At 33.9% G+C, this 12,630-nt stretch overlaps 1 protein-coding gene across 3 annotated transcripts in view; it reads right to left on the bottom strand.

Moving 5' to 3' along the window:
• Positions 1-12,630, bottom strand: part of RNF180 (ring finger protein 180) — an 88,278-nt gene that overhangs the window by 18,993 nt on the left and 56,655 nt on the right. For all 3 annotated transcript variants that reach the window (XM_083818296.1, XM_083818295.1, XR_014576943.1), the window contains 2 exons: positions 11,098-11,323; positions 6,645-6,770 (listed from right to left, as the gene is read on the bottom strand). In XM_083818296.1, coding sequence (XP_083674422.1) covers positions 6,645-6,770; positions 11,098-11,323 — 352 coding nt within the window. Of the gene's footprint in view, positions 1-6,644; positions 6,771-11,097; positions 11,324-12,630 lie in introns of those variants that run through there.

A 12,630-nucleotide genomic window follows, 5' to 3' on the forward strand; every position in this document is an offset into this window, starting at 1 on the left:
TATTTTTTATCATTCTACTAGGCAAAGCTGGCCAGGATCACTCTCCACTTCCAGTAAAATGCACATAAAGATACTTGCTAATTCCTGTTGGTGATGAAGACAGAAGGCATCTTTGCTTGTACTTGTTCACAGAGGCCAGTCATAAACTGAACTGGTCTTGGCAGACTCCTATGCAAGGCATGAAAAGTAAGCCCATGAAATAAATTATGCTCTAAACAGGCTCTGTGATGAAAGAGTACCACTGCAAAAAACTGGTAGTTCCAAGTTTGGCTAGGGTAGTTTAACCAGGATTATGTACTGTTCTCAATTGTCTTTAAAGGACAAATATTAAATATTTATGTAAACTTATTTGATAAATACATGAAATCATTTTATGATGTCTAAATTAAAATTGTAACTGAAGATCCCATTTTCAGCAAATTATAAGATATCTCATAAGAATAGGTGTACTGGAATAGACTAAAGGTCTATCCTCCTATTATTGTTTCTCTGACATAGGTCAAACAATGAGGAAGATTTTTTCTGAAGATGTTTGAAAAAAAAATCAAAACAAAAAACTGTGTTTAGAGTAAGAGGGAAAGTTCTCTCAGCCGTCAGTAGATGGTTAAAGGATAACCAGTAAAGGATAGAAATAAATTATTCAGTTTTCTCTCTGGAGGAACATTCACAGTCTGATCCTAGAACAGCTGTCACACAGTTTGCACTATCCAGCTTATTTGCAACTAGAAATGGAGGTGTTCAAATTTGCTTACAGTATTAAAATACTCAGGATAATAAATGAAAGCCAACTGCAAGCAGTTGCATAAGGTTGTCATGATACTGAGTTATCTTCAGCAATGTTTGCGTTCTTCTCCTTTCATCACAAAAGAAAGTAATAAAATGGAAAGGTAGAGAGAAGAGAAATAAAGAAGTCAGAAGGTATGTAAATAGACTAGGGTTCTTCAGTCAGAACAAGAGATGACTAAGAGGGAAGGCAATAGAGTTAATTAAAATCATGAGAGACATGGCAGAAGTGAATGGGCTGCTATTATTCACTGTCTCATAATAAAAGAACTAGAGAACATTAAATAAAATTATCATATGGCATATTCAAAGTCAAGGAAATCTTTAGACTTATAATCTTATAGACTTGTAATCAGACAATGGAACTTACTGTTCCAGGTTGCCACATAAAAAGTGTGTAAACTTACAGAGTATGTTTAAATAATGTCAGATTCTTAGAAGAATAATACAGTAAAGTCAAGTAAACTCAAAGATACCACATTTGCCCACAGAGATCATCGAACCACAGGTCCATGGATGCTGAGAGAATATACCTGGAAAGTATAGCAATATGCTTGCCCTGTTCTAATACTCTTTCATCACCATTCATCAATTCCTCATTGTTTAACCTAGCCAGAGGAACAATAATAGGAGGATAGACCTTTAGTCTATTCCAGTACACCTATTCTTATGAGATATCTTATAATTTGCTGAAAATGGGATCTTCAGTTACAATTTTAATTTAGGCATCATAAAATGATTTCATGTATTTATCAAATAAGTTTACATAAATATTTAATATTTGTCCTTTAAAGACAATTGAGAACAGTACATAATCCTGGTTAAACCTCCCTAGCCAAACTTGGAAGTACTAGTTTTTTGTATAGGTAAACTAGTTTTTCTGTATAGGTAAACAAGTAACTGGTGACACATATAGATGACTTAGAGTTTGATTCTCTTTAATGCACTAAGACACCCTCAACCAGCAATGCTTGGATCCTGTGTTTTCTGTCTTGGTTTACTCTAGGCATAGCAGAGGCTCAAAGACAACAGTTCCCAGTAACATGTGTCTCGTTAAGACAGAAAATTCACTTGCTGTGAAGACTGTACATTGTAAATTCCTCTGGTGAGAAACGCATGTATGCAAATTGGCCTTCTGTGATTCCACAAGCTATACTGAAGAATCTGATGGATCCTGGCTAAAAAAGGCAAGCCTTCTGGTCAGGAAGCATTGCATGGTCCCACAGCTGCAGTCTTGAGTAGTATGACAAAGGAACAAACAACTTCAAGAAATGAGGAAGAAGGAAATTAACAGAAAGAAAACAGTACATTAAGGAAGGACACAGTAGTAGGACTGGGGGAAAAATAGCTTCTACGGTTAAGAGGAACAAAGGATTGTGTAAGCTGTGCTATCAGACCACAATAACTCTACAGAGACTACTGAAGTCTAGAATGTCAGCATGTTGAAAGCCATCAAAATGAGAATGGATGTGTGATCATTTCTTAAAAACAGAATATAATTTCCTGTTCTGTCCTGTCCTGTCCTCTCCTTTCTGTACTTCAGCAGCAAAGGCAAATAGTTTATGAAAGTCTGAATAGTAATATAAGGATTATTCTAAGACACTTATACTCCAACATTATTATTTCTGGCTAAAATAAATGCTGCACCTTCTATTTTTAATAACATCTCTTTTGTTTCTATTCTCTGTAGATATCACAGAATCAGTAACTTGAAAAACAGTATCAATTTTTTCTTCTTCACTTCAAACCAAGAAATATGATGAATTTAAAACCTAGCTGATATAATTCGATGGACATACATTTTTACAGCTGTTTAACATCCTTCCTTTATCATCTAACTGAAATCACAGTAAGAACCTTGAATCAAGAAAGTAGCTTTTAAAGTGTTGTACTCCAGTGCACAGTTTTAAAGATAGAGATAAAAAAAATCTACAAATAGGTATTATTAAAATATTTCACAATATTTCTATTTTTTGTAAACTACATAGGAAATTGAGTGCCCTTTTCTTTAGAGAATGATTATGTAAGAGGACATGGTAGATGTGACCTGCTGTGGCAGTAGGAATTTCCATTGGTATCAGAAGGAGCTGAAGACACTGTTGTGTCTTGCAACCCCTGCTTGATGCAGAAGCCAATAGCTTTTATTATGTTACTGAACAGATGAGACTAGTAAGAGATAGCACAGATTTCACTCTACGCAACACTGGGGGAATATTTTCTAGATTAAACATTCAAAAAATATTTCTAAATTGGCTTTCCAATTTAATGATTATATTTTAAATAAAAATCTTAGCACAAGAACACTTAGAAGGAATTTCCTATTACCTTGGCAAAACCTGTATCTTGAAATAGTCATCAAGGGCTGTAACTTCAGTGGTTTTGTAATTTCCATCTCTCATTCTGAACACCATGTGTGTTCATCTTCAGGCTTATCAAAAACATTTTTCTCTAATCAGGCAGCTTGCACCATTTTTCAACATTAACATCACTGTCTTGATTATATCCTATTTCTCTGGTTTCACTAATGTATTTCTATCTCAGTTATATGCCAAAGCTTTTGAAATAACCCTTTTAGGCCCCATGCCCTAACTGTCTCAGTCTGATTTTGATATTCCTGCTCTTGGCTACAGCAAATTCCCTACGTTGTATTATCATATCCTCAATTTAAATGAACTTTCTCGCTTATTTTTTAATTCACACTTCTGGAATCAAATTACTTTTGGAGATTTACTAAGTTTAGTTTATAGAGTGAAACTCTGGTTTGGCATTGCCTGCCAAAGGCTGAACTCATGATGTTATTAAACCCTAAGTGTTAGAAAACAAACTCCAGTGAGGCATATTTGCTACCTAACTATCCTATCCAAAATACACCATGTATTTTAAAAACTATTTAAGGAAATTATTATTTTCAGATGTTATTTTTATTGTGCAACTGCATTTTTAATGTTACCAATATTCAAAGCAATAAGTAATGGAACATCTTTGTTTCTTTCATAAAAAATAAAAGACATTTTACAGGCAGACTTTAAATTAACTTGTTAACTGTCACATATATTAAGTATCTGAAAGGTAAAAGAAGATTGGCTTTCATTGTTGAATAGCATGTCTGTTTTATCATTAATGTATCCTTGACCAAACAGAGCAATGAAAAGCAATGGCAATGTAACATTTATGAAGCAAATGGGCATTCTGCTACTGATTTTAACTGGGGAAAAGAAAAAAAAAAGGATAAACTATTCTGAATTAATTTTCATCAACTGAAAGCAAAGAAGTGCTACTGTCCTGTGGTTTCTTATTTTCTTTATAAAAACTCAGAAGCTCTGGATTTTTTTTTTTAATTAGAAGAAAATATTACACTCCTTGTGGCAATTTTCATAAGAGAGAAGACTAATGTATTGATTAGAAAATCTGTCTTGGAGAATCAGTTTGGAAAGAAATTAAGGTGCTTGATTTTATCCAGCATTCCTACTATATTCAGAAAGTCTGACAAATCTTCTATATAATCTAAGCTTTTCAACAACCATCTTTCTCTGCTTGCATCCAATCTAATTCTGAGTTCTAATTTTACCAGGTCTCACACCTCTAATGAGTGGTTTGCATGTTCAATATCTACCATTTTTATGCACAGAATGTTAAAAAAATATTCTGGAAATGCTTTTTTCATGTGGAAAACTTGAATCATATGAAATCTGAAAATAGCTATCAGATTCTTAGTGACTGCTACACCTGCTGGATATGAACCAGATAAAAGTGGATAAGCATTTCTGATACGGTCAGTTTTTTTTTTTTTTTTTTTACAATGAAAGAATGTTATAAAGAAGCAGTTATCTTCACATTTGAAAATTACGTATTTTCATCTCTTTCTAAACACTGTAATCATGTTCTTTTCTCTCCAGTCACTCCACTCATGTCACCTACCCTTTCAGCTCTGTTCTTTCTGTGTAGTATTTTTTGCCTTCAACTCTCATGTCTTACTACGCTGTCACTTTCTTAATGAAGCAAAAATTAATCTAAGTAATCTCTTTTTCCCTACTGCTCTCAGTGATGTTAGGGTTTCCAGTTAAAATGGCATCTATTATGGTCTCAGCAGGCTTTTGCTCCCAGTATGCTCAGCCTTCTAAGGCTGTAAAGTCCCCAGGAGCCTCCTGAGGCAGGGACCACAAGCGAAGTTAACAATACCAAATATGGAGCTTTAGATGGTGCCAAGTAAAATTTAGATGCAAGACCAAAAAGGCTATCCAGTGAGAAAGTATTAGACACTTGCTTTTTGAACTAACACAAACCTTCCAGTAGCTTTTATTCAAATAAGTCAGAGGAAAGATGTGGTTGTGACAATTGTATTTAAGAAGGCAAAGATAAAGTTTCAGAAAGTTATGTGATTTGGGTTTCCTATTAACTAGATCTAATTGTATTCCTGTTCAGTGTGTGGGATTTCTAGGCTGTCATTTGGAGACACCTGATTCCAAGCACTCTAAATTACCTCTTTGGAACAAAATGCCTTATATGCAGATAGTACCACATTTAAGCTGTATGACCTCTCCAGATTTTCCTTTTATTTTAAATTATTTTTATTTTGTAAAAAGCTCAACACAGTAGCTTTTCACAAATATGAAAGACATAATTCATATGATGTTATGGCACATGTATCAACTACATCACATATATAAGGGAATACTACAATAAAGCAATAAGTTCAGTATGAACATCCAAACTATTTTAACTGCCATTAGAGAAAGCAATCATTGGCTTTTGTTTTTTTATGCCAGAAACTTCAATTTCTAAATAATATCAAAGATGATCTGCCAGTCCTCAAACTTCTCAAGTCTGATAATTTTTGATAGCTAGGAATATTTATTATTTTCAGCATCAAATCACCACCATGTGTGACACAGTTTTATAATTGAAGGATGTATCAAATTTGACCCATGGAAAGGCCTGAGTAGACTTATAAAAGGAATATAAAAAAATGTTCTGTTTTATTTTTTTTTCCATGTACTTGTAGAAACAATCTATATTGTTTTTATAAACAGGAAAAATACATGTTATCAAGATGCAGGACTACAGAAAACTGCTATGTAAGTAAACATAGAGGGAGGGGGCTTAGTGAAAAAAGGCCATTAGCTTGAAAACAGTGAAACCTGAGTAAACAGTGAATCCCACATTTCTGTGCTCTAACTTAAATGTGTTTCAGTTAATAATCAGTTAATAGCCATAGAAACACCTAAGTCATAAATTATCAAGAAGAGAACTAAGATTTCTTGCTATAATAAACAGAAAATAAAGGAAAGCTAAAAAAAAAAAAACCCTTTACTGCATTTCATATGTATAAAGCAAGCAATACAGAATAATATATACAATATTTTTCCAACTTTTATATGACTTTATCCATAAAAGGCTGATTCTGATTTTTTTTTTTTGGGGGTGGGGGGCAGTCTTTATTGACAAGATTCAGAACTGCGAACTTTTTATCTGGTCATTTTCTTTCTTCAGCTTTTCAGACACATATTTTTTATTTTTATTTTTATTTTTTTCTAAACAGTAAACTACATAGAATTATCCTGATAATGTGCACAAAATTAAAGATTTAAGTATAAATAAAAAGGTATACACATAAACTGCCTTTTTACAATTTGCAGTTTATGTTTACATTCAGAGCACTGTGTATGAATCATACAAGGAGAATTTTACTCTCTTTTACTCCAATAATCATCCACCTCTGATATCCTATGACATGGACTAGCTAGAGACTAGTGTTCTCGAGTACTCAAGACAGAATAAAGTTTAGGAAAAATTTCAATAAATACAGATAATTAAATCTGAAAATTACTCTTGTCAAAAATATACATAAGTGATTTTCTTACCTTCAAATACTCTGAAAGCTTTCTTGCAGCTTGGTAGAGGCCATTTAGCAGAATTTGATTTTTGAAAACTTTCTTGTAACTTCAAATATTCCACAGGGAAAAAAGACTTGGTAGAGTTGTTCAATTCTACAATAATTAATGGAAAAGAATGTTTACATATAATTTGCATATGGCTATACTACAAAATATAGTGCCTTATCTACTATACAACACATTTTCTGATTAGAACACCTCTTAAAGATTTTTAAAATCACATAAAAATAATCTTTTCCAGATATAGCAAGAACAAGTCTCAAACATGCTCTGTTGATTTTATTCCTCAGAACTAAAGCATTTAGAAAAGATGATGTCAAATGCTAACAAAATGAAGTACATTATAAATCAGGCTATTTAATTTACAAGCCTATGATGACCTCTATGAACGAAACAACATCTATCAGTCTGACTGTGGAATTAATTCTCAGTTCATGTTGTTTTTTGTTTTAACACTGTCACTCAATAGAGAGGGGAAAAGTCTTACAATTATTTTGGAGTATTTTTTTATACTGTGGATTAACTGGCTTTAAGAAGGTGTTCGTAGAATGATGAATGATAGATTGCAGGATTTGATAATAACCTATAAATCGCAAGAACTCATTAGCTCCTCTGGATATAATTTGGGGACATATCTGCATGGACAGCTACTCAAAACTGGGAAAATTAACCTGTCCATAGCAATACAGCAATCGCAAACAGAGCTTAAAAGTAACTATATTTTCCTACCACAGAAAAGAATTGATTTGATGGTAACAGGCAGAGTAGCCTAGTTAGCAGTTAGCATTGGAAACTTCAAAACCCCCAGTTTTGCTTCTCCTTTCTAATTGTCACAGCTCCAGATAAATACTAATAATGTCAGCTGCTACTGCAATTTCTTGTGTACTTCAAAAGAAAGAAAAGACCCTTCACAGACCTTTGAATAGGCTTATGTATTATTACTTTACTTGTTTCATTGCAATTTTACATACGTTTTCAATTATCTGGATTTTATGAAAGGGACAAATCTTTTTCTCAAACAAATCTGAGAAAATTCACTTTATATAAACAGGCTCCAGAAAGAAAAAAAAAATTGCAAATGCTCTTTGGTTGCGATATCTTTTTCTGTGTAACAGGAAGATGTTAGCAGATTTGAAGTAAAAAAAATATGCTGGCCTCATTCTAAAAAACTATTGGGTGCTTTTTTTTATTTCACCATGTGAGAATGCAGGTGGAAGTAGTCTACAAAAGACATACAAAGCACAGAAATCCCCAAATCCTTTTGTCTCATGTGAGAACACTATTACACCAATAACCCTCTGTCAGTGAATGGAAACAGCTGTTTTTTCTCCTAAATGTAAATGGAACAAATTTTGTATTTTTCACTCATGTTTTTTAAGTTTTATAGAAGAACTTCATATGCTACTGAACATATTTTGATTAAGTACTATTTGTATTCAGAAAACAGCCTCTTGCCTCTGACAGCATCAACAGAGAGTATTTTAGTTTTAGTTTCCTTCTACAGGCCTAAAAATTGACTCAGCTCTTTCAACTTTATTGTTCAAATTTAAACACTGAATCCTCTGCTGAGGCATTGAATTCCTGTTGTTTTTTTTTTTTTAACTTTCTTTCCTGAAGAAAAGGCAGATGGGAGAAGGGAAGAAGGGCTTTCAAGAGTCTTCAAGAAGGATGGGAAGTTCACTCTCAAGGTAATCAATAGAAAAGACTCACTTGATATGGGCAATAGGACAGAATAAGTATCCTTGTGGATCATGTTTTGACATATTCTTTGTGGATAGTTGATCTGTTTGCCTTCATCATTTTTGAGATGTTATGTGCATCCTTCTATTGTAGTTAGGTTCAGTTTGCAAAACTGTACAAACTAAAAAGTTATCTTCTTAAATGTTTTGTTTTTGAGATATCCTTGTAAAATAAAATGCAATTATACAAAAGGAACATTGCAGAAAGCATACAGAATAAATTAATGAGGGAAATGAGACATCCAGGCTGTAGCTATTAGAGAAGTAAATATAGAATACTAGCAATTCTGCTTCCTTAGCTACCCAAACCTATAACAACAGTGACTTTTGCATAACTTTTAAAAGGATTAATAAACCTCCTGAGTAAAAAAAAATATTCACTACTTCTTATATTGGTCCAGCATCATCCATCTTCCCTAATGTGTTGATTTTATTAATTTAAGGATTTATTAAATTAAGGATTAATTTCAGGATATAGTTAAGGATATGGTATCATCATAGCGGGTGATATTGGTAGTAGGGTGATGGTTGGACCAGATGATCTTGAAGGTCTTTTCTAATCTCAATGACTTTATGATCATCAATATTTCTTGGTTGACTTAAAAGCAGCCTGACGTGTTAGGCACTGGGAAATTACAAAATATTTTTCTTAGTATATAGTTAATACTAAACACATCTCATATACTGTTCTTACTACTTACATTAGACTCTCTCTGTATAACACTGTATTTACACTTCAGCTGCATAAATCCATTTCCTCAATAAGACTAAATAACTTTTAAATATTTTGACAGAATGGGTTAGGTTGGAAGTCACATCTTGAGATCAACTAGTCCAACCCAACTGCTCAAGCAGGGTCAGCTATAACAGGTTTCCCAGGTGTGTCCAGTTGGGTTTTGATTCTTCAGGTGGAGTTTCCACAAAGTCTCTGAGCAACCTGTTCCAGTGCTTGGTCACCCTCACAGTGGAAAAGTGTTTTCTTGCATTCAGATGCAATTTTATGTGTTTAAGTTTGTATCCGTTGCCTTCTGTCCTGTTGGTGGGCACTACTGAGAAGAGTCTATTGGTCTCTGCTTTGCTCCCTCCCATCAGGTATTTATACACATTGTACATTAAGAACTCAAAGACTATAAATAATCCTGAAATATTTCACTTAAACAAAAATACCTCAAAAATGTTTAAAAGTTTTCCAAATACATTTTAGCAAGTGTCCATTTCCCTCTTTGCACTCTCCCAGTAATATTTTACTGCAACAGCTCTGTTAAATAGCTTTTCTTTACTTAAAATCCCCTCAATAACTAAAACCAATTATCTATTGGTGAAACACACTTTATCTCTAAATCAATTCCAAAGGAGCATCAAACATAAGCAAATGAAATGAAATCAGCCTGAAACCTCTGAACACCAGCTAGGCATTTTCTTTACTCATCTTCTTCTCTGCTGCAGTGCTGGCTTAGTCAGTCCTTATCCATGGCCACCACCAACTCCCCAGTGAAGCATCCTGTGGCAACTAGTTCATCTGAAAAAATGCCTCCTTCCCATCCAAATAACTTTTTTTCTTTTTTCCTTTTTAGTCCAGACAGTTCCTCAAACTCATCTGTCATAAAATTATATAAAATTGTGCCTGTGCAGTGGAGGAGTCTGTGTACAACCAGAAATACAAGCTGGGCAGCTCTGCAGATCAATGGAAAATCTCTCTTTAATCTACATCCCCAACCTGTCATCATCACAGCACTCACTCAGTTAATAGAATAGCTGCATGATCTCTGAAGCACACAAAAATAAACATTTCTGCATGGCTGAGTTATTTCCATCATTTTGTGACCAGTATATGCACCGTTTTAAGTGCTGTGAAGGGCCTAGCTCCAGTCATTAGTCATAACACAGTGGAATTTTATTGTATTGGAATTTTATCCATATGGATATCAATATCAATTCATAAATTTTATGAATTTACTTTTTATAGTTCCAGGTATAAAAGAGTGACTCATGCTATTCTAGGTAAACCACCTATAGCATTCTCTCCTATTCCTATATAGTTTCTGACATCAAAAAACACTTACTGACCATGTTTTCCTACTGCTTAAAGTCAGGAACACTAGAGATGAGAGTGGAAGAGGCCAGGAAAAAAGAATTTAAAAATAAGATTAGTTAGCAGAATTCTATAGTACTGCCAACCTTATTTTCAATTATAGCTGAATTAAAGTGACAAATCCAAAAGGTTTATTTTTTTGCTAATTAAGTTAGCCATTTAAAAAATGCTGTTCTGGTGAGATATTTTGAGAAAATGTATATTTATAATGCTTGGAATTTGTAATTATTTAGCAAGAGAAAACCAAAAAATACAAAATATCAGAACCTCACTTCAAATATCAAAAAGTTTTAAAATACATTCTCAGAATAGTTTCTTACAACTTAAGAAAGCTTGTGTGGCACAGTTCTAGAAAGAATCCTAGCAAATAATTCCTCACAATGGATAACAAGACTAAATTTTAATCTCCATGGATTTTGGATATACATGTTGTACATTATTATTTCTTTGGACAAGAAAATAATTTTATGACTGTATTTGGTCAGCTTGGATTTACTATACTTTTAACTACATATTTATTCAGACCAGAAATACAGGAATGAAAAGCTAGAAAAAATTGTCTATATTATAAAAACTTTAATTTTTATACCTGCTTGGAAAAAGACTCTGGCTATTGTAGTACGACATAGTGGACATGGAGTGCTGGCTGGATTGTCTTTGGCAAGCATCCTTAAACAAGGTTCACAAAAGATGTGGTGGCATGGATAGCACATGTAAGGATTGAAATAAACATCCAGGCATACGGCACAGAGATAGCTTTCTTTATCTCCTCTGAGTTCAGGCTCATCTTCTGTATGCAGGTTATCATTTGCAGTCTGCAAGAAGAAAAAGAAAAAGAAAAAATCTCTTTACAGCTCATAACTATTTTGGATAAAACAATATGTAGGAAGGTGTTTTTAAATAACACTTCAAGAAGTCAGTGCACACTGGTGATATTTATTTTTAATACAGGTTACTTTTAATGAGATGATGAAACATACAGGTTAGAGAGGAATGCCACAACAAGCATGGGAAGGAGAACAAATATCATATGAGACAGTAAACGAAAGAAATAACAAAACCAAAAAGGTTGATTAAAATGGTACTCTGGTCACATTTCTTAAAATAAACTTTACAATTTATTTGTAACTTTGTTACCAAAATAACTGGTTAGTTTCCTATGAAATGCAGAAGATAATAACAATCCCCTAAAATAACCCGTGGGATGTTCTTCCTTTGAAAGGTCATTAGTGAAATACATGTTTCAGCATGAATAATGATTCACAATTTGAAACAAGCCACAACTTTATTACTATAATGCAGAACCTTAGCCTTACAGTAGACAGTCTAGGAAATCCTAACACTTTTGGAAAGTGCTTGATTTTGCCAGCATGTATGCTTTAAATTTCCTTGCACTGATATATTTGTAGGAGGATATAGCTGGACTTCCTGTATAGTGTTCATGTCATACGAACATAAGAATCTGGATATATTACCAGGTTCCTGCCTTGCTCCTGTAGGATGACTAAAACTTTCCATGCAATCTGAAGATTTTATATGAAAAGCAGCTAGTGTTCTTGGCGTAAAGAAAAAAGTATTCTTTTCATCTCTATGAGAGCCACACAAGACACATTGGCCTTGCTGTAGTTCCTCTATCCCTGCTCTGTTTCATAGCTAAAAATCAGAACCCAACATATACCAAAATCCAAGAGACCCACCAGTTAAGAACCAAGAAAGAGGAGGGCGTCAGACACTGCTGAGTGACAAACTCTTCCCTTATGCCCCTTGTTCTGAACTCCCAATCCTTGCCTAATGATCCTAATTTAAGCATCTTATTTCTAAGCTCTTTAGTAGTATCAGTGACTTCTGGCAGGCTCCAGCATCCATACTTAATGCCTCTTGCTCAACCTGCTCTGTATATACCTCCTTGCTAGCCCTGCACGAGTCCTTACATGTTGACATTAAGCATACCTCATGATGCATTTCTACCCCATAAATACTACTTGTGCTAGAGCAGCTGCTTGATTTGCATATAATTTGCATGACTACCTGTGTAAGATATATGACTTGTATGTATGTTATGCAGGACATTTTTGACACTTGTAGGCTATGGCAGACAATGACTGCCTGATGCTGGTATACC

Source organism: Anser anser, assembly GCF_964211835.1.
Source record: "Anser anser genome assembly, chromosome: Z".
In the NCBI taxonomy this organism is placed as follows: domain Eukaryota; kingdom Metazoa; phylum Chordata; class Aves; order Anseriformes; family Anatidae; genus Anser; species Anser anser.